At 43.0% G+C, this 20407-nt stretch overlaps 1 protein-coding gene across 1 annotated transcript in view; it reads left to right on the top strand.

Annotated features, from left to right (window-relative positions):
• Positions 1-20407, top strand: part of LOC134909239 (putative serine protease K12H4.7) — a 121551-nt gene that overhangs the window by 63723 nt on the left and 37421 nt on the right. The window contains exons 6-7 of the mRNA XM_063915917.1: positions 4765-4966; positions 13695-13785. Of these exons, the coding sequence (XP_063771987.1) occupies positions 4765-4966; positions 13695-13785 (293 nt within the window). The remainder of the gene's footprint in view (positions 1-4764; positions 4967-13694; positions 13786-20407) is intronic.

Raw genomic sequence — 20407 nt, 5'->3', positions numbered from 1 at the left:
GAGGCCAGGAAGGCTCCAACGGAAGAGTTTCAGCTGGGCCGGTTCCTGCACTTCCTACAGTCAGGGGTGTCTATGGGCCTTAAATTGAGTTCCGTTAAGGTCCAGATTTCGGCTCTATCGATTTTCTTCCAGAGAGAATTGGGTTCACTACCTGAAGTTCAGACTTTTGTTAAGGGAGTGCTGCATATTCAGCCCCCTTTTGTGCCTCCAGTGGCACCTTGGGATCTCAACGTGGTGTTGGATTTCCTAAAGTCACATTGGTTTGAGCCACTGAAAACCGTGGATTTGAAATATCTCACGTGGAAAGTGGTCATGTTGTTGGCCTTGGCGTCGGCCAGGCGTGTTTCAGAATTGGCGGCTTTGTCATGTAGAAGCCCTTATCTGATTTTCCATATGGATAGGGCAGAATTGAGGACTCGTCCCCAGTTTCTCCCCAAAGTGGTATCAGCTTTTCATCTGAACCAACCTATCGTGGTGCCTGCGGCTACAAATGACTTGGAGGCTTCCAAGTTTTTGGATGTAGTCAGGGCCCTAAAAATTTGTTTCCAGGACAGCTGGAGTCAGAAAGACTGACTCGCTCTTTATCCTATATGCGCCCAACAAGTTGGGTGCACCTGCTTCAAAGCAGACTATTGCTCGCTGGATCTGTAGTACGATTCAGCTTGCACATTCTGCGGCTGGACTGCCGCATCCAAAATCAGTAAAAGCCCATTCCACGAGGAAAGTGGGCTCTTCTTGGGCGGCTGCCCGAGGGGTCTCGGCTCTTCAACTTTCCCGAGCTGCAACTTGGTCAGGGGCAAACACGTTTGCAAAATTCTACAAATTTGATACCCTGGCTGAGGAGGACCTTGAGTTCTCTCATTCGGTGCTGCAGAGTCATCCGCACTCTCCCGCCTGTTTGGGAGCTTTGGTATAATCCCCATGGTCCTTACGGAGTCCCCAGCATCCACTTAGGACGTTAGAGAAAATAAGAATTTACTCACCGGTAATTCTATTTCTCATAGTCCGTAGTGGATGCTGGGCGCCCATCCCAAGTGCGGATTGTCTGCAATACTTGTATATAGTTATTGTTTAACTAAAGGGTTATTGTTGAGCTATCTGTTGAGAGGCTCAGTTGTTATCATACTGTTAACTGGGTATTGTATCACGAGTTATACGGTGTGGCTGGTGTGAGTCTTACCCGGGATTCAAAATCCTTCCTAATTGTGTCAGCTCTTCCGGGCACAGTATCCTAACTGAGGTCTGGAGGAGGGTCTTAGTGGGAGGAGCCAGTGCACACCAGTAGTCTAAAAGCTTTCTTTATAGTTGTGCCCAGTCTCCTGCGGAGCCGCTAATCCCCATGGTCCTTACGGAGTCCCCAGCATCCACTACGGACTATGAGAAATAGAATTACCGGTGAGTAAATTCTTATTTTTCCCCTGATGGAGGAATAGAAATAAATTGCTAATTTCTGTCCTGCCAACTCTCATTATTCCCTGACCCTATTTTGATTGAATCCACATAATTGTGCAAACGTGAAACTGGTTTTCTTTTAAAGAATACAAATTTTTTTAATCTTTTTTTTTTTTTTAAGGGGGGGGGGGGGGGGATTGGTTTATTTCTATTTAAACCCTAAACATTGACCTGCTTTAAAGGACTTAAATTAAGGAACAAATAGAGGTAATTGGGGCGGTGACCATGTCCTAGTAAATACTCCTGTTTCACAAAAAGGTTCAATTCAAGAAATTTCAGGGAAGCTTCTTGCGCACAGGGGCAAATCTTTTTTTTTTTTTTTGGTAACAAATTCAAACATTTCAGGGCTGACTCACCACATAATGCAAAAGTGTAGTATGAACACCAAAATGATAGAACTTTGTTTTTTTGTGTAAATGCTTCTTTTTCTACAAATGGAAGAGAACACTAACTGCATTATTCTCTACTGGAAACTGTTGGAAAATTAACACGCTTTTGGATTCAGTTATCAGCCAGGGGGGTGAGTTGCCGTAGAAATGCTGGCAGTGGAAATCGTTTCCCCCCGGTGGCCCAATCTCACTCCGGACCCGTGGATTTTTGTACACAGCCCTATGTGAGTTTGATGGTACTGTAAGTGCGGCATATAGCTGCACACTCTCATGGGTGTTACATAGTCTTGCCTATTTGCACTGAGCCATTTGTGTGCACCTGTACACTATCCGTTCCGTTCTGCACACAGGCAGTCTATACTAGGGGGAAGCAGAATGCTATGATGTATTCTGTAACAGATGCTTTTCTAGGGTGTAGTAACAGAGAAAAGTCCAGAACATAATTCCAACCAGCTTCATTACGATAATTTAATCCTGTTGACTGCTTGGACCTGGATTTATTCTCTTTAGGAAGTCTAATTACGCATTGAGCCTTTGGAAGGGCTCTGAATGGAAAAGTGTTTGCCAAAGAAATGTTTTCTTTGTGCTTAGCCCTCAGTGTTTTTAAAAGAACACATCAGCATAGCAAAAAGGGATATATATGGCTTGCGTCTAAAGTGACCTTAAAATACAGGAAGCAGCCAAGTGAAAACCTGAGGCTTGCATTTGTCAGAGTGGTTTTTGCTTTTACTATTGTCTGCAGATGCATATTAAAGGGATTGTTACAATATAACCTCATCTGGTTTGGAAACACCACCTATGGATTTCTCCTCATATTGACGACAATTTCCTCATAGACTACACTTACCATCTTTTCAGACAATCTGTGCCACTGAAATAATTATAAAAAAACAAAACAAAAAACAATCAATCAATCGGGGAAATTCTGCATGTAAAAAATTAATTTATCCGATCCCCATTACTTTTATGGTTGTGATTGGCAGCGTCCAAAGATCAAATAAAACTTTCAGCCCCACTTTCTCTCTCCATGACTACCCTTCCATTAATCCATTCTAAAATTGCTGAAGTGCTCTAAGTTGTCCATACATCTGTGTGTGTGTGTGTTTTATTTCCTCATTTTTCTACTTTAACAAGAATGAAAGGTGATAGACGGCACATGCGTAACTATTCATTATCATATACTACAAGCCACATTTACACATAGAAGGCAAAGGCGAATGCAATTGCAAGTGAAGGGGGCAAAGTGTATGTTTCAGCTGCTTTGATACGCCGGCACCGCATCTCCCACCCCTTGTGGCACGCTAACACCCCAACTTTGCATATTTCTATTTGGTATCTGATCACTTCCAAGTCATTCTATTTAAGCAAATATTAATTCTCACGCCTATTACTTGTCAGACCCATCTGTAATATTGTGTAAGAACCAGGCAGTATAATGTGATAAGAAACCTAATAACATTTGCGATTGTGAAATCTCTAGATAATACAGAATATTGGTGTCCCATGTGCATTTGATAAAGTGCCACCAGGATGCCAATTTCTTAATTGGATTTTACTTTTTTACTACTTTTACTGCAAATTGATCCTGTTATTGCAACATTTGAAGAGCGTGAAATTCCCCAAGCCCTTGGACATATCTCCAACTTCCTCCTTTGACATTTAAATTGATCAGATGTTTGATGTTGGCTTTTAATTCTCTATCCAGACTGAACATTGCGGTTTTCTTTTTCCTTCCAACTGTGTATCCCAGCATAATATGAAATCGTTTTTCCCATGTCATAGGGAGGAAGATGCCAAATTTGGACTGTTTCTGTTTGTCTTGGAATGAATGGTGTGTACAACGTCGTGAAGTCTCTTGCAATCTGCATGGGTGAAAGATTAAAGTTTTTAGCATCTTAAATCGAATCTGCTTTTAACCTACAGACTTTGTTTGTTAGGGAAACTCCTCATATCAAGTGAAATGTAAAAAGCATGTATTTAGACTATCCATATTTAGATCAGCTGGACCTAAGGAACTGTAGACTTGTTTAGTAAGATTTTAATGTTTCTTAAACGCTTCAGTGTTTAGACTGAGGATCAAATAGCTCTCGAGTGAATTAAACTGATAATGTTTCAATGTTTAAACTGTTCAGTGTTGCAGTGATCTTGAGGATGTGATCCTTTTATTGCTAAATGTCTTGATACACATTTAATGATATTGAAGAGGTCCGTATACATTAAGACCAGCTGTTTTTAATTGATTTGTTTTTGAATCTGCCCCTTTTCCCACAACCTCTACTAATCCTTACTCCCAAACTTTTTTTTTTTTTATAACTTCCTGAATAAAAGATTTGCCAAGCATTGAACACAACGGGCCAGGAACATAATTGTAGCTACAGGGATGAACTTGACTTTGTGATATCAACACTTTTGCAAGAATTGTTCTGAAACTGTAGTAGAGCAGCCATCGTAGCATGTTTAGGTCAGAAATATGTCTGTATAAATCTTCCTCCTATAATAGTAGCTTATGGTATTGTACATATAAGAAATAAGTTATCATGGAATACAGAATGAAAAGTGGATGAGAACCCCTACTTTGTAGGCTTTCTCTTTGTCAGAATCTATGGAGACCTTTCTGTTTGTGATTTTGAGAAGATTTGCTGCAAAAATTGGTCCACTGCATTTATTCCCGTCTTGTCGTGTTTTTTTTTTTTTTTAAATATTATATTCCACTCTAGTTGCTCTGCTAACAAAATAATGAGTGTGAGTGTCCCTGGGATGTATAAAAAAAAAAAAATACAAAAAAATATAATTTAAATTCTCCATAATATCGATTGGCATTATATACATACAGTATAAAAATGTGTTCTACAACACACATACACATCGCGGTAGAAAATGTCTTTTGACTTGTAATGTTTGACCATTTTTTATGTTCCATTAGGGTGTGAAGGGCACCAACATCACCATCCAGGTTGTATGCGACGTTATGGCCACTGAATCACTGGGCTCCCCATATGAGAGATATGCTGAAGTTATTCACATCATTATGAAAGCTAAAACGGAAAAGTGCATTGATGTAAGGTACCAGAAATATGTTCAAGATATGAGTGACAGCAGCTGGGAAGGGCCATCTTCAACTGGAGGTAGGGAAGCAACATAATGTGTTGTGTAGTAACAATGTATCATTTATTTTTCTTTACTTTTCTCCATAATATTCAGTAATGTTTTGGATAAAGTGAGAATTAGTGTGGATGAGTGCTAAATAACTGAGCAAGAATCCTGAGCAGAGTTTCTTATAGTGAGAGCTCACCATCAATGACAAGTCTACAGCTAGGCTAAACCAACTGGGCTTATGCTTGAGGGTTCTGAGTTGCCAAACTTTAATCATGTGCAGAATTTGTGTGTTTTCCTGGATTGTGGCTTGGTGAGGTAAACTTTGGGTATCCACTTATGAAATCTAAAAAATGTTAAATCTGCAGAATATAGCCAGAATTAATAATTTTTGAAAATGTTCTTAGGTGCATGTGTGTCTTCATGCATGGACTGTTGCCCTCTACTTAGGTCTCCCAGAACCAGAATTGCTCTCCTTGCAGGCGGTACACATAGCAGCAGGCAGACTGCAAACTAAGCAGCTGAGATCTTGCCATATAACACAAGTTCTCAGTCTGCTTGCTTATTAACTTTGAAAGCCCTGCAGCATTGGATTTCTAGGTCCTTAAAACAACCCTTTGTCTCATTACATTTATAATCTATATTTATTATACAGTATGTGCAGTACGGATGGTATAATGGTTAGTATTACTGCCTCACAGCACTGAGGTCATGGGTTCAATTCCCACCATGGCCCTAACTGTGTGGAGTTTGTATATCCTCCCCGTACTCGCGTGGGTTTCCTCCAACAATCCAAATATATACCGATAGGTTAATTGGATCCCAACAAAATTAACCCTAATGTGAATGTGTGTGCGTGTACATGTGGTAGGGAATATAGATTGTAAGCTCCACTGGGGCAGAGACTGATGTGAATGGGCAAATATTCTCTGTAAAGCGCTGTGGAATATGTGTGCACTATATAAATAACTGATAATAAATTATATTTCCACTTATGTTCTCAACGAGTAGGAATATGATTTCATTTATTTGGGGGAGCCTGCTTTTAGATTTGTGGCTCTTACTTTTTGGAACTTGCTGCCTTTCATTGTCTAGAAATAATCTAAAACCGCGAACAAGATTTACCAGTTTATTCAAGAATTTCTAAACCAAAGGTTTAGCTCTTTTTTTTTTTTTCCTTCTCAACTCCATAACAGCTTACATAAATGGGTCAACTCCCTATTCAGCTGAGTAGATACAGGAAAAGTAAACCCCTCCAGAAGGTATATAGTGTAATTTCTAGCCTGGGTGTGTAGAAACTGTATGGTCTGGCTACTTGGCCTCCTTCTTGGGCACAAGCATGTGACTGCATACAGCACTATGTATGCATAAGGGGCCCGAATCAGCATGGGTTGTAGTTGTGCGAAAAATCACACTAACATGTGGGGGACTCCCAGCACAGGGCAAGTCTTCCCCGCATGCCGGTCCTCCCCCCTACAAACATGCGAGCGCTAAGGTGTGCCCGTGTCCCCTGGTGTGCCATAGGAACGTGCACAACAATGGGGTGTAGCTATGCTCCTTCTAGAGGCTATATGACCCAGTAATCCAGGCCTGTACAATGTCTTGGTAGCTCTGGATAGCACTGCACTCTTCCTACAGATACAAACCTCATTTATGAGGTTACTGGAGTTAGTGGTGTTATATAATTGTAGTAATAGTATCGCTGTCCTGGGAATTCTAAATGCTGGGAATGAATTCTAAAGGAAGTGTGGTACAAACTGATGGACACATGCCAACATTTCTTAAAGGAAAAAGAGCCCAATTGCCATGCTTCTGCCAGCATTGGGTCTCCTTATTGCCTCATCCTATAAGTCAAAGAGATTACTGCCTGAAGATTTTATTTATTTTACATTTTGTTTCTGTTTTGATAGGGTCTTTTTTTTTTAATGCAGCTCTGCTTTTTAAATTCTGTAAATCAATAATTTGAGAGGTGCCATTCAGTGTTGTCGGGAGAGCAGCACTCTGCGCTGACTGTTACACAGCACAAAGCTGGCAGGTACTACGATCCGCTGAGGCTCACAGCAGGTCCATCCTGCAACATGCGCAGCATGCCATGGGGGGGGGGGGGGGGTGTAACGGCCCAACCTCTTGCAGGGTTAATGGTCCCATTCCCCGCTGACAGGACACTGACCTCCTGAGGAAACTATTCGCAAGCCCCACCACGGCGAGCGTACATTCCCGCAGCACGCCGCCACACCCTAACAGAGCCAGAAGAATGAAGAGTGGTGAGTACTAAGCCGGCGTCCCGGTTAGCGGGGCGCTGGGAAATTGGCGGCATGAGGGTACGGAGACACATGGCTTCTAACCGGGGCGGAATGTGTCTCCAGACACAGTACACAGCTGCGTCTCAGTACACTGTACCCACACTGGCAAAAGCAGTCTTAAAACGGGTTTCTCTCCATTTTAAGCACAAGATTACCTCAGCCAGTATAAAAAAAAGCGAGAATACCACGCGCCATTGAAGGGGCCTTCACTATGAGTGGATCCAGCGGCTCACCAGCGCCATTTTCCCTCTGCAGTGGACACAGACGCTGACTGACAGGGATGCGCAGCTCCTCCGGTGAGACTCCAAATTACCTCAACGGTACCAGGGGGTCATAGCAGGGGAGGGGGAGTGATTTGTTAGTGTACTAAGTCCCGTATCAGGGTACTTAGTCTGCGACCCGGCTAAGCTTGGCATTGGCGATAAGGGCGCGGTGTGGGCTGGCTCCAAATAACTGTCTCCCTGAAGGGCTCTTTGTGGGTTAATTTTCCTGTGTGTGTGTGTGTGTGTGTGTGTGTGCGCGTGCGTGCGCGCTGTCACATTTACATTGTCAGGCAAAGAGTGTTTGTTTCTTGTACAGCGGAGTGTTCCTCTTCACCAGGGGGCTCACTACTGGGTACTCAGGGCAGTGCACCTTCCTAGAATAGCGGGGCTGAACCGGAGTGGGTAAATTCCATTAAGGGAATGATCTCCAACATTTCTATGAAATAATCCCACAATGAGAAAGAGACGCAATACTTAAGACAGACTGTGGATGAGTTTATGAATAGAGACTCAGTCCCCAAAGCAGCGTCTCAATCCCCTCCCATTTGTCCACAAAAATGATCTCTGGCCCATATACTGCAGTCTGACTCTGACGCTAAGGGGTCCGACATGGAGGAGGGTGAGGTGGATTTGGAGGGGGGGGGGATGCTACTCTGTCACAGGGAATAGAGGTTCTTATAGAGGCTATCAGAGATGTTCTGCAAATTCCTGATAAGGTGACAGAGGAGTGTGAGGAATCTTATTTTAATCTAAAACAGAAGTCCTCAGTCACTTTTCCTGTGTCAAAGGAATTGAATACCCTGTTTGAAGAACCGTGGGTTAATCCTGATAGGAAATTTCAGATCCCTAAAAGGTTACTCTCTTTTCCTTTTCCTCTGGAGGATAGGAAAAAATTGGAAAATCCACCGATAGTGGACGCATCAGTCTCTAGGCTGTCACGAAATTTGTATTGCCTGTCCCTGGTGCAGCCTCCCTAAAAGACACGGCTGATCGTAAAATTGAGACTACACTCAGATAATTGTATACAGCTGCTGGAGTGGCCCAGAGACCCACTATTGATCACTCTTTAGAATGTAAGCTCTCACGAGCAGGGCCCTCTTCCCTCATGTGCTTATCCTTTTCTTACTGTAATAATCCTCAACTGCCCAAATCCCGCAGTTTTTTGGCCACCTTGAAACTTATCTCTATGTCGTCTACTGGTGTAGTTATGCTTAGTTACCCTGTACTTGTCCTATATTGTCTTCAACTGTAAGTCACTTTTCCTGTTTTGATAATGTGCATATGTACTCTGTAATTGGGCGCTGCGGAACCCTTTTGGCGCCATATAAATAAAGGATAATAATAACAAATAATAATAAATTGCATGTGCATGGATCACAAAAGCCATTGCTAAATGGTCAGGTAACCTAATTGAGGGGTTAGATTCCTTGTCTAGGGGGGATGTTGTTTTACTCCTGCTGCATATACAGGACTCGGCAAACTTTATGGCGGAAGCCATAAAAGAGAGAGGTTTGCTTAATGCACGCACCAGCGCTATGGCAATGTCAGCACGCAGGGGCTTGTAGCTACGCCAGTAGACTGCCGACACGGACTCCAGGAAAGGCGTGGAAGGCCTACCATTCACAGGAGAGGCCTTGTTTGGAGACGAAGTAGACAAATGGATCTCCAAAGCTACGTATCTTCCTTCCGCAGCTCCCCCAGCCAGGAAAGCTTATTCAGCTTCAAATTTATAGTAAACCACGCAAACCATCAACTGCAGGTGCTCAGGAACAGAGCTCAGGCTCTGCTTCCTCAAAGCCTTCAGCATGATGGTGAACTGCGATACCTGGAGGACTGTCAGGTGGGAGCCTGGCTAAAATTTTTCAGTCACATCTGGTCAAGTTTGTGCCAGGATACCTGGGTCATAGATCTTATTTCCAAGGTCTACAGACTGGAGTTCCAAGAGCTTTCACCTCAGATTCTTCAAATCAGGCTTACCAGCTTCACAAGAGGCAAGTATAACTTTACAGCATGCCATCTAAAAACTGGTACAGACTCAAGTCATTGTTCCAGTTCCACCTCATCTGCACAACAAGGGGTACTATTCCAACTTGTTTGTAGTACCGAAACCAGACGGTTCAAGTCCTTGAACCCGTTCTTAAGAGTGTTCAAGTTCAAGATGGAGTCTCTGAGAGCGGTGATCTCTGGTCTGGAGGAAGGTGAATTCCTAGTTTCTCTGGATATTAAGGATGCGTACCTTCACATTCCGATCTGGCTGCCTCATCCGGCTTATCTGCAGTTTGCACTGCAGGACTGTCACTACCAGTTCCAGGTCCTGCCATTTGGTCTCTCCATGGCACCGAGGGTATTCACTAAAGCGATGGCAGAGATGATGTTTATACTCCGCAAACAGGGAGTGAATATAATTCCGTACCTGGACGATCTTCTGATAAAGGCGCCGGCCAGGGAGAGGTTGCTGGATAGCATTGGTCTCTCAACAAAACTTCTCCAGGATCACGGGTGGACTCTGAACCTTCCGAAATCTCACCTAGAGCCAACACTGAGGCTCCCATTCCTGGGAATGATACTGGACACGGAGTCGCAGAAAGAAAGTATTCCTTCCGTTGGAAAAAGCACTGGTAATCCAGTCGTTGGTTTGGGATGTCCTGAAGCCAACCCGGATATCGGTGCATCTATGCATTCGCCTTCAGGGGAAGATGGTGGCCTCTTACGAGGTGCTTCAATATGGAATGTTTCACGCAAGACCCTTCCAGCTCAATCTGTTGGACAAATGGTCCGGACTGCATCTTCACATGCACCAGAGAATCCGACTGTCGCCAAAAGCCAGGATCTCCCTTCTGTGGTGGCTACAGACTTCTCACCTCGTCGAGGGTCGGAGGTTCGGAATTCAGAACTGGATTCTGCTAACCACAGACGCAAGCCTCAGAGATTGGGGAGCAGTCACTCAGAGGGTGTTCTTCAAGATCAGGCCATTCAGGTCCAGTCGGACAATGTGACGGTAGTGACATACCTAAACCGACAGGGTGGAATGAAAAGCAGAGCAGCAATGTCAGAGGTGTCAAGAATTCTTCTCTGGGCAGAAAAAAAACACACTGGTGCTGTCAGCGGTCTTCATTCCGGGAGTAGACAACTGGGAAGCAGACTTCCTCAGCAGACACGACCTGCACCCGGGGTAGTGGGGCCTTCACCCGGAAGTGTTCATGTGCTTGACACGTCGATGGGGATATCCACAAATCGACATGATGGCCTCTCATCTCAACAAAAAGCTCAAGCGGTTTTGTTCCAGGTCAAGAGACCCACAGGCAGTGGCGGTAGACGCTCCGATGACTCCATGGGTCTATCAGATGGTGTACATGTTTCCTCCACTTCCTCTGATCCCAAGAATTCTAAAAAGAATAAAAAGGGAGAAGGTTCAAGCAATACTCATTGCTCCGGACTGACCAAGAAGGGCCTGGTACACGGATCTTCTGGAGATGCTCCTTGAAGATCTGTGGCCTCTACCTCTTTGCGAGGATCTTCTGCAACAGGGCCCATTCGTCTATCAGAACTTGCCGTGGCTACGTTTGATGGCATTGAAGTTGAACGGCTGATTCTTACCAGCAGAGGGATCCCTAACAAAGTTATCCTGACTGATCCAAGCCAAGAAGGGGGTAACGTCTAAACATTACCACTGTATTTGGAAGAAATACATCTCTTGGTGTGAGAGCAAAAAAATTTCTGCGGTGGAATTTCATCTGGGACATTTCCTGCTTTTTCTGCAAGCAGGTGTGGATGTTGGCCTACGTCTGGGCTCCATAAAAGTCCAGATTTCGGCCTTGTCCATTTTCTTTAAAAAACAATTGGCTTCTCTCCCTGAGTTTCAGACATTCTTGAAAGGTGTTCTGCACATCCAACCTCCCTTTGTGCCTCCCACGGCACCTTGGGATCTCAAGTTCCTCCAATCGGACTGGTTTGAACCGTTACAGGAGGTGGACATAAAATATCTTGCGTAGAAGACCGTCGCACTGTTGGCCTTGGCGTTATCAAGACATGTGTCGGAGCTGGGGGCTTTGTCTCACAAAAGTCCCTATTTCATTTTCCATGAGGACAGAGCTGAACTCAGGACTCGTCAGCAATTTCTTCCTAGAGGGGTGTCTGCGTTTCACATTAACCAACCTATTGTGGTTCCGGTTATCACCAACACTTTTGCTACTTCAAAGTCTTTGGATGTTGTGAGGGCTTTGAAGGTATACGTAAAGAGGACAGCTCGTCACAGGAAATCCGGCTCACTGTTCGTTCGATCCCAATAAAATTGGGTGTCCTGCTTCAAAGCAGACCATTGCACGCTGGGTCAGGCTCACTATCCAGCATGCTTATTCCACGGCAGGTTTGCTGGTTCCAAAATCTGTACAGGCCTACTCTACTAGGTCGTGGGTTCTTCCTGGGCGGCTGCCCGGGGTGTCTCGGCTTTACAGCTCTGCCGAGCACCTACTTGGTCTGGTTCGAACACGTTTGCTAAGTTCTACAAGTTCGATACTTTGACCAAACTGAAGGTCCTCAGAGGCCAATCAGTTCTGCAGGAACCTCAGCACTCTCCCACCCGGTTTGGGAGCTTTGGTACATCCCCATGGTACTAAATGGAACCCCAGTATCCTCTAGGACGTAAGAGAAAATAGGATTTTAATTACCTACCGGTAAATCCTTTTCTCATAGTCCGTAGAGGACACTGGGCACCTGCCCGGTGCTTCATTTTTCCTGCACAGTTACTTGGTTAAGTATTGTTGTTTGGTTCAGCTGTTGCTGTTCTTGTTTCAAGTTTGGTTAGCATAGCTTTCCGTGTGTGTGTGTGTGTGTGTGTGTGTGTGTGTTGGTTTGGAATCTCACCACTATTCTTTTATATCCTTCTCTCAACGTATGTCCGTCTCCTCGGGCACAGTTTCCTAGACTGAGTCTGGTAGGAGGGTCATAGTGGGAGGGGCCAGCCCACACTATCAAATTCTTAAAGTGCCGATGGCTCCTAGTGGACCCGTCTATACCCCATGGTGCTAAATGGAACCCCAGTACCCTCTACGGACTTCGAGTAAAGGATTTACAGGTAGGTAATTAAAATCCTATTGCACAAGAAAGAGATTAATCCTTAAAGTGCAGCAATGCATCCACAGTGCAGAAAGCCTGAAACATTTCGTGCAATCATTCATTTATACAACTACCGCTATGTATACCACATATACTGTACCACCACCGCTTAGATGCTCAAGCACCCTACTGCCCTTACAGTGAGTTTAGAGACTAATGATACATTCTGTACCAGACATACTACAATACCCAGCAAACCCTGTATGCTCCTGGTTACCACGATCTTACTCCTGCTGGTGATATCCCTGCAGTGCTACTGGTAAACCCCTGCATCAGGTAGGTGGTGTGGCGGATTAGTCCAGCTGCCCCTGAGGGGGCGACCATCAGTGATCTACGGGTGCCAAAATTATATCTTGGTTCCCCCCCAACCGAAAAACTTTCTGATGCTCCTGATTGACATCTGAACAGTTTGATCAGATGTCAAGAATCAGCAGGCTTGAGACCACCAATTTATGTTAATCACAGATAAAATATCTTAATTGACTGCCGAACTGCACAATTTATTGATCCAACAGTGCTGTATAAGGGGGGAAGGGGGGCTTGTTTGTTTGTGTGTGTGTGTGTGTGTGTGTGTGTGATGGCCCTTTTTGTTAATTTTGTTCATATGGGGGGTGTTGTGTTTCCGCCGTAGAACCACCACGATGTTCTCTGCCTTGGGTTTTATGACCAACTTTGCTCTTTTAATGGATCATGTACAATAATATTTATTTGTTCATGAGAACTCGTTTTAGAAGTTCTATCCCTCTGTGGCTGTATAAGTTTCAGCTGTGTGCTACTACCTCCATCAAACGGTATAAATCTTGACTATATGTGAACAGACATGTGCTTGTCATTAACAATGTTATTACAGTTGCAGCATAAGGAAGTAGTATGTGCCAAAAATATACTATACAGAAGTTCTCAGGCATCTGTTTGTTATATTGCTGTATTTGTCAAACCGTGCAATACTGTCTTGTGAATGATGAAGACTAAACATTGAATATACAGGCACACAAAGTTAATACAGATGTTAATGAAGGCATTAGATTCTTGTTAAAGCGCCTGCTTACTGTATTTTATTTTATTCTCATTTACTAAAGGTCGGCAGTGGCTGTACCAGACATGCACAGAATTTGGATATTTTCAATCTACAGATTCCCATGCTCAGCCATTCTCAGGTTTCCCTTTAAGGTAATAAATGTAAAATATAAGTTGTCATGGAAGCAGATCTTTGATTGTAAGTTTGTCCTAGTTCATTAATGTACAAAGTGGAGTTTGCTACTGAGCATGTTCAAACCCAAGTGTCCAATGACGTTTGCAATTACATACCTCATCACTACTATTTGAGAAGGAGTTTGCAATCCCTGGGCATTTCAGTGTGAAGACTGGGAGTTGTCCTAAAGTGAGCACAGAAAGTGGGCGTGTTATGGGTCTGTCATGTTGCTGTGCTCCCAATCACAAACCTACTGCAGACGCCATGCTTAGTTGCATGTGAGGAAAGTAGCTAGAGTAAACACTAGGCCACAGCAAATGTCGATGTTGCGACCATTGTTGGTGTGTTTCCAATCTCCATCACAGTTGCACAGGCCATAGAGCCTGAAAGTGGGTGTCTCAGCCAGAGCAGTATAGAGCCTGTCCGGATCCAGGTAGTTTAAGCTGCACTCCTTGCTAGACAGCGTGTGCTGGGCTGAGGAGAAGCGCAGGCGTAAGAGCACTCCCCTCCTTTCTTGGCGACATCGGTCTCGGCGCTTGAAGGAAAGGCTGAGATTAGCAGTTGCATATTTCCGCAATAGCTACTGAGAGAGCAGCTGCAATTGAGACCGCATTACCAACCATCTCTTCTGTTCCTAAGTATTGTTTTGCTTGAGCAATTTCTCTATATGTAGGAACTGTGATGCCTATAGAAAAATATATAACCCATACATAGATATTCTCAAATTGCTAAATCATGATAACAAAAGAGGGTATGGTAATTGGACATGGCTGGTCTCTGGGAACTTGCCTACTACTTCTAGGATGGTCCATCCTCTTCCTTAAGGACAGGCGTCCCTTAAACACTGCACACACCAGAGGCAGCCGTAAACAGGACAATACCTCGAGCAAAACCCGGCAGTACCACTTAGGACATCAATGTAGAGCCCTAAAAGAGGCCCTGACCTGTGTAATTTGGGACCGTTGGGAGGTATACTGACCCCACTCTTCTATCTCCAGTATTGTTAGAGCGGGATGCAGTCAGCCGGAACACTGACCAACAACATCCCGAAGGTGGGTGATAGTTATGGTTTGGGATTCCAGTGTCTGTCAAAGAAACTGAAGGCAAGGACATCTAAGGTAATATTCTCGGAATTATTACCCGTGCCACGCGCTAGTCCAGGGAGGCAGAGGGAGATTAGGGAGGTAAATGTGTGGCTTAGGGATTGGTGCAGGAAAGAGGGGTTTGTGTTCCTGGAACACTGGGTGGACTTCTCAGTCAGGCGCCATATCTTTTGTCGTGACGGATTGCACCTGACTGAGGAGGGGGCAGCGGTGCTGGGGGGGAAGGATGGTTAGAAGGTTGGAGGAGATTTTAAACTAGGAGCCTGGGGGGAGGGTTTAGCTAGAAACTACGGGTCATGCAGTGAGAATAGTGGGGATGGCGGTAGTAAACGAAATGGGGGAGAAGTTGGGGGGAGGGTAAGAGCAGGAGGTAAGGTAACTAACATGGGTACTAAAAGAGATTTTACCAAAGCACTAACCAATGACGATTACAGGTCATCATTGCTACATAAGGTGAAAGATGTCCCTAACGCAAGGGAAAATACTTATCTTAGTTGTATGTATGTAAACGCCAGAAGCATTATTGGTAAAAAGGGTGAACTAGAAATACTTGCAGCAAGCAAACAGTATGATATTATAGGCATTACTGAAACTTGATGGGACGAATCTCATGATTGGACAGTCAATCTAGAGGGCTATACACTGTTTAGGAGAGACAGACTAAATAAAAAGGGTGGAGGGGTGTGTCTTTACGTAAAGCCGTTTTTAAAACCTGATATACGGGAAGATATTCAGGAGGGGACTGTAGACACTGTCGAGACATTATGGGTAGAAATTGCATGCGGGGAAAAAGGAATAAAAAAGTTAGTATTGGGTGTATGCTATAGGCCGCCTGGTATCAACGCATCTGATGAGGAATTGTTACTAAAGCAAATTGAAAGAGCAGCAGGAGTAGGAGACATAGTAGTGATGGGAGATTTTAACTATCCAGAGATAAACTGGAAAAACGATTCATGTGATACTGCTAGGGGCAATATGTTTTTAAACACACTTAATGATGATTACTTAGTTCAACTAATTGAAGAACCAACTAGGTACAATGCAATCTTAGACCTGGTATTAACAAACAATGGGGATTTGGTATCAGGTATTATAGTAGGGGAACCCATAGGAAACAGCGACCACAATATGGTCACATTCAATATCAGTTTCCATAAACAGCCCTATACTGGCTCAACTAGGACTCTAAACTTTAGCAAAGCAAATTTTGATAAGATGAGGGTATTTTTCAGGGATATTGAATGGGAAGGTTTGTTTTTAGGAAAAAATACTACGGAGAAATGGGAGGTACTAAAATTCCTGCTAGCTAAAAATACACTCAAATTTATTCCTACGAGCAGCAAAAAAAGGAATAAAAATCATAAACCGATGTGGCTTAACAAAAAGATTAAGGAACTTATGGGCAAGAAAAGGCGAGCATTTAAAAAATACAAATCTGACGGGAAAGCAGAGTCATTTCAGCACTATAAGGAATGTAACAAAATTTGCAAAAAGGAAATAAGAGCGGCTAAAGTAGAAACTGAAAAACTAGTAGCAAAGGAAAGCAAAGCGAATCCCAAAAAATTCTTTAAATACATTAATAGCAAGAGATTAAAGAAGGAGAGTATAGGCCCTTTAAAAGACAAGTTGGGAGTCTTAAGCAAAAATGATAATGACATAGCGGACACACTAAATGATTTTTTTTCAACAGTATTTACTAGAGAGGACCCAATTCAGGGACTAACATATAATCTCAATAATGAGAATATCCCACTGATAGGTACTTATTTAAGCGAGGAAGTAGTCTGTGACCGATTTAAAACATTTAAAGATTAATAAGTCACCAGGTCCCGATGGTATTCACCCAAGGGTTCTAATAGAGCTTCATTCTGAACTTGCAAAGCCGCTATTTTTGATCTTTAATGATTCAGTAATATCAGGTATGGTTCCCAAAGACTGGTGTATAGCGGAAGTAGTGCCTATATTCAAAAAGGGAAGTAAAGCTGAACCAGGTAATTATAGATCAGTTAGTCTTACATCTATAGTGGGGAAAGTATTGGAAGGTATTCTAAGAGATAGTATTCGGAAGTTCCTTGAAGTCAATAAGGTAATTAAAAGGAATCAACATGGGTTTATGAAGGACAGATCCTGTCAAACCAACTTACTTGGCTTTTATGAAACAGTAAGCGCAAACCTAGATCGGGGTAAAGAGGTGGATGTAATCTTTTTAGATTTTGCCAAAGCGTTCGATACTGTACCACACATGAGACTTATCTACAAGCTACAAGAATCAGGGCTAGGAAGCACAATATGCACTTGGGTCAAAAACTGGTTAGATAATAGGGAGCAGCGCGTTGTGGTTAATGGATCTTTTTCAACTTGGACTGAAGTGCTAAGTGGTGTGCCGCAAGGCTCAGTATTAGGACCGCTATTGTTCAATATTTTCATTGACGACCTAACAGAAGGTCTAGAGAGCATGGTGTCAATTTTTGCAGATGATACCAAATTGTGTAAAGTTATAAATGCGGAGGGGGATGCTGAGTCGCTTCAGAATTACTTAGTAAAATTAGAAGCTTGGGCAGCGAAATGGAGAATGCGCTTCAATACAGACAAGTGTAAGGTCACTGTGGTAACAAGAACAAAAATAACACCTACTAAATGGGGTAAAATTAGGGGATTCTGTACTGGAAAAGGACTTAGGTGTCCTCATAGATAGCAAATTAAGCAGTAGTACCCAAAGTAGGACTGCAGCAAAGAAGGCTAATAAGATATTAGCATGCATAAAACGGGGAATTGATGCTAGGGATGAGAGTATTATACTCCCGTTATATAAATCACTTGTGAGGCCACACCTTGAATACTGTGTACAATTCTGGGCACCTTACTACAAAAAGGATATCCTGGAGCTAGAAAAGGTTCAAAGGCGGGCGACCAAACTAATTAAGGGTATGGAGACGCTGGAATACGAGGAAAGGCTTGCAAGACTAGGCATGTTTACACTGGAAAAGAGGAGATTAAGAGGGGACATGATCAACATTTACAAATATATAAGGGGACAATATACAGATCTTGCGCAGGACCTGTTTTTGGTTAGATCAACACAGAGAACTCGTGGACACTCGCTCAGGTTAGAGGAGAGGAGATTCCACACAATACGGCGTAAAGGCTTCTTTACGGTAAGGATGATATGTGTTTGGAATTCCCTGCCTGAGGGAGTTGTAATGGCCAACTCAGTCAACACCTTTAAGAATGGGTTAGATAAATTCCTAATGGACAAGGATATCCAGGGTTACGGGGCATAGTCACGCACTATGGTTATTATAAAAAAGAGGGGTTAATCGGAACGGCAGTCAGCAACTTCAGTCAAAATTTTATACAAAATAATCGTGCATAGGAGACCACAAATATGTTTAACTCGATGGACAATTGTCTTTTTTCAACCTTAGATACTATGTTACTATGTGACCGCTGGCATCCGGAAGGCCGGCTTCCTGTATCACACCCGTTACAGCAGGAAGGTGCCTTTTCACTTGAACATATTTTATATTTTATTTACAGTAAGCCAACTTAAATCTTTTGGTGTAGTGGTTGTTGAATATTGCTGAATGATTTCCCTGATTCTGTCTGATGCTGTAAGTTCCAATTAGCCTCTAGTAACCTCCCATAGGCAGTATAGTACAGTAGGTTGTACTGTGAGAACATAGCACAGTGAATCTAGAAATGTACAGCTCTCCACTTTAAAAATACATTGTTGCCAAGAGAACAGGAAGCAAATGTTAGTGCTCTCTCATGAGCAGAGTGGTTTCCCTCTGACAAGTTCTGAATTGCAAGGTTGTATATGGAATTATTTTTATCCAAGATTCTTCTAGCCCATCTGTAAAAACTAGATCTACTGTTTGGTTATCTAAAATAAGATAGTTTAGTTTCAGCATCTCGGGGACATGCAATACATACCCACCATCAAAATCAATTGAAATACTAGCATATATTATGTGCCAGTCTATTTGGCAATCTATGGCAATAAGGTTTTTTTTTTTGCTTTTTCATTATTTTTTTTTCCATTTTCTGTGATTCAATAATATATAGGTGTCAGCTGAATGGTGGTCATGATGATGCTGATCACCATCAGCAAGGCTTAACTCCGTCTCTGTGTATTCTCATGTTCATGATTCAGATTGCCGGTTTGCCCATTCGCAGTCTTTGTGAAAATACAGATTTTCTCTGTTTGATAATAGACCCACTTATGTAAAAAAAAATTCAAAATTTGACCTTGTTGTCTTATTTATATATATATATATATATATATATATATATATATATATATATATATATATATATATATATATATATATATTTTTTTTTTTTACCCTCATATTAAATTCTATTGTGGTAGAGAATATAAACAAAGGAAGGTGGGGGGGGGGGGAGATATTGGGGGTTAAAGAGTCTATTGAGTAGTTTAATGTGCGTTTCAGTATGGCTTGTGCAGTGCAACATGCTAAGGGAAGAGAGATGGATGGATTCCCATTGCTCTGGAGTAAACTGTTGTAAAAGATCACTTTCCCATTGTAGGTAACAATGGGGCCTTATCCATTAATTCTGTGGGTGACAGGAGACAATACCAAGAGGAGATAGTGCCTCAGGAAATGGAGGCAGTTAGCCTAGCTAGAATCTGGGAAGGAGGTGTACGGAAAACAGTGGTGGAGGTGGCTCAAATTCTGCACCCAATGTCTGATCTGGAGATACCGAAACCAGACCGAAGGCTACAGGCGAAATCTGGTGCAGAGGTCCGAGAAAGAAGTATTGGCAAACATATCAGCCAGTCGTAAGGACTATACATAGCCAATAAGAAGCATGACGGTTGGGGAGTGATTTGTCTTAGATATCTCTCCATTAAGTCAGATTGGGTCGGGATCTTAGCATCTTCCACCTTCAGTGTGTCCGGTATGGGCGTGACATGGAGGCAACACAGTGGGCCAAGTTGTCTAGTAGTCCTGGGTAGTTTAGGAAGAGGGAAACAGAAAGTGAGAGCACACCTCAGGTCCAGCACACCTCCGGTCCTCCCAGGGTTTGGAGTGGGGTTGGAGAAACCAATCAGCCAATTGGGAAAGGAAAGCAGCCTTTATGGTGCCGTCCAATGTCAGGGAGGGTTACACCACCACCGGTTACAGAAAAGCTTACAGAGTATTACATATGCTACAGCACAAAATAAATACATAATTTTGAATGCTGCTATCGGACCCAACCAGGAGACCTCTTGATTCATCCATGTGCCAACCAGAGCATTAACTGAGCAAGTAAAGGAGTATAATTAACATAAAAAACATTTGTAATACTAGAGGGGTTACTAATGCCCAAATACTGTGGGTTAGCGAGGTCTCCTAAAAGGAATGACCTTGTTGTCTTATTAGTTTGCTTTGAATTAAATGGTGACTTAGGACAGACTGTACTAAACTCTCCTGCCACGCTATTTGCCCTCTCACCACTCTCTTGACATCTCCACGGTAACCTTTCTCCT

Source organism: Pseudophryne corroboree, chromosome 4 (assembly GCF_028390025.1).
Source record: "Pseudophryne corroboree isolate aPseCor3 chromosome 4, aPseCor3.hap2, whole genome shotgun sequence".
NCBI lineage: Eukaryota > Metazoa > Chordata > Amphibia > Anura > Myobatrachidae > Pseudophryne > Pseudophryne corroboree.
Note: the sequence above shows the minus strand (reverse complement) of the source record. Positions and strands in the feature narration are given on the sequence as shown.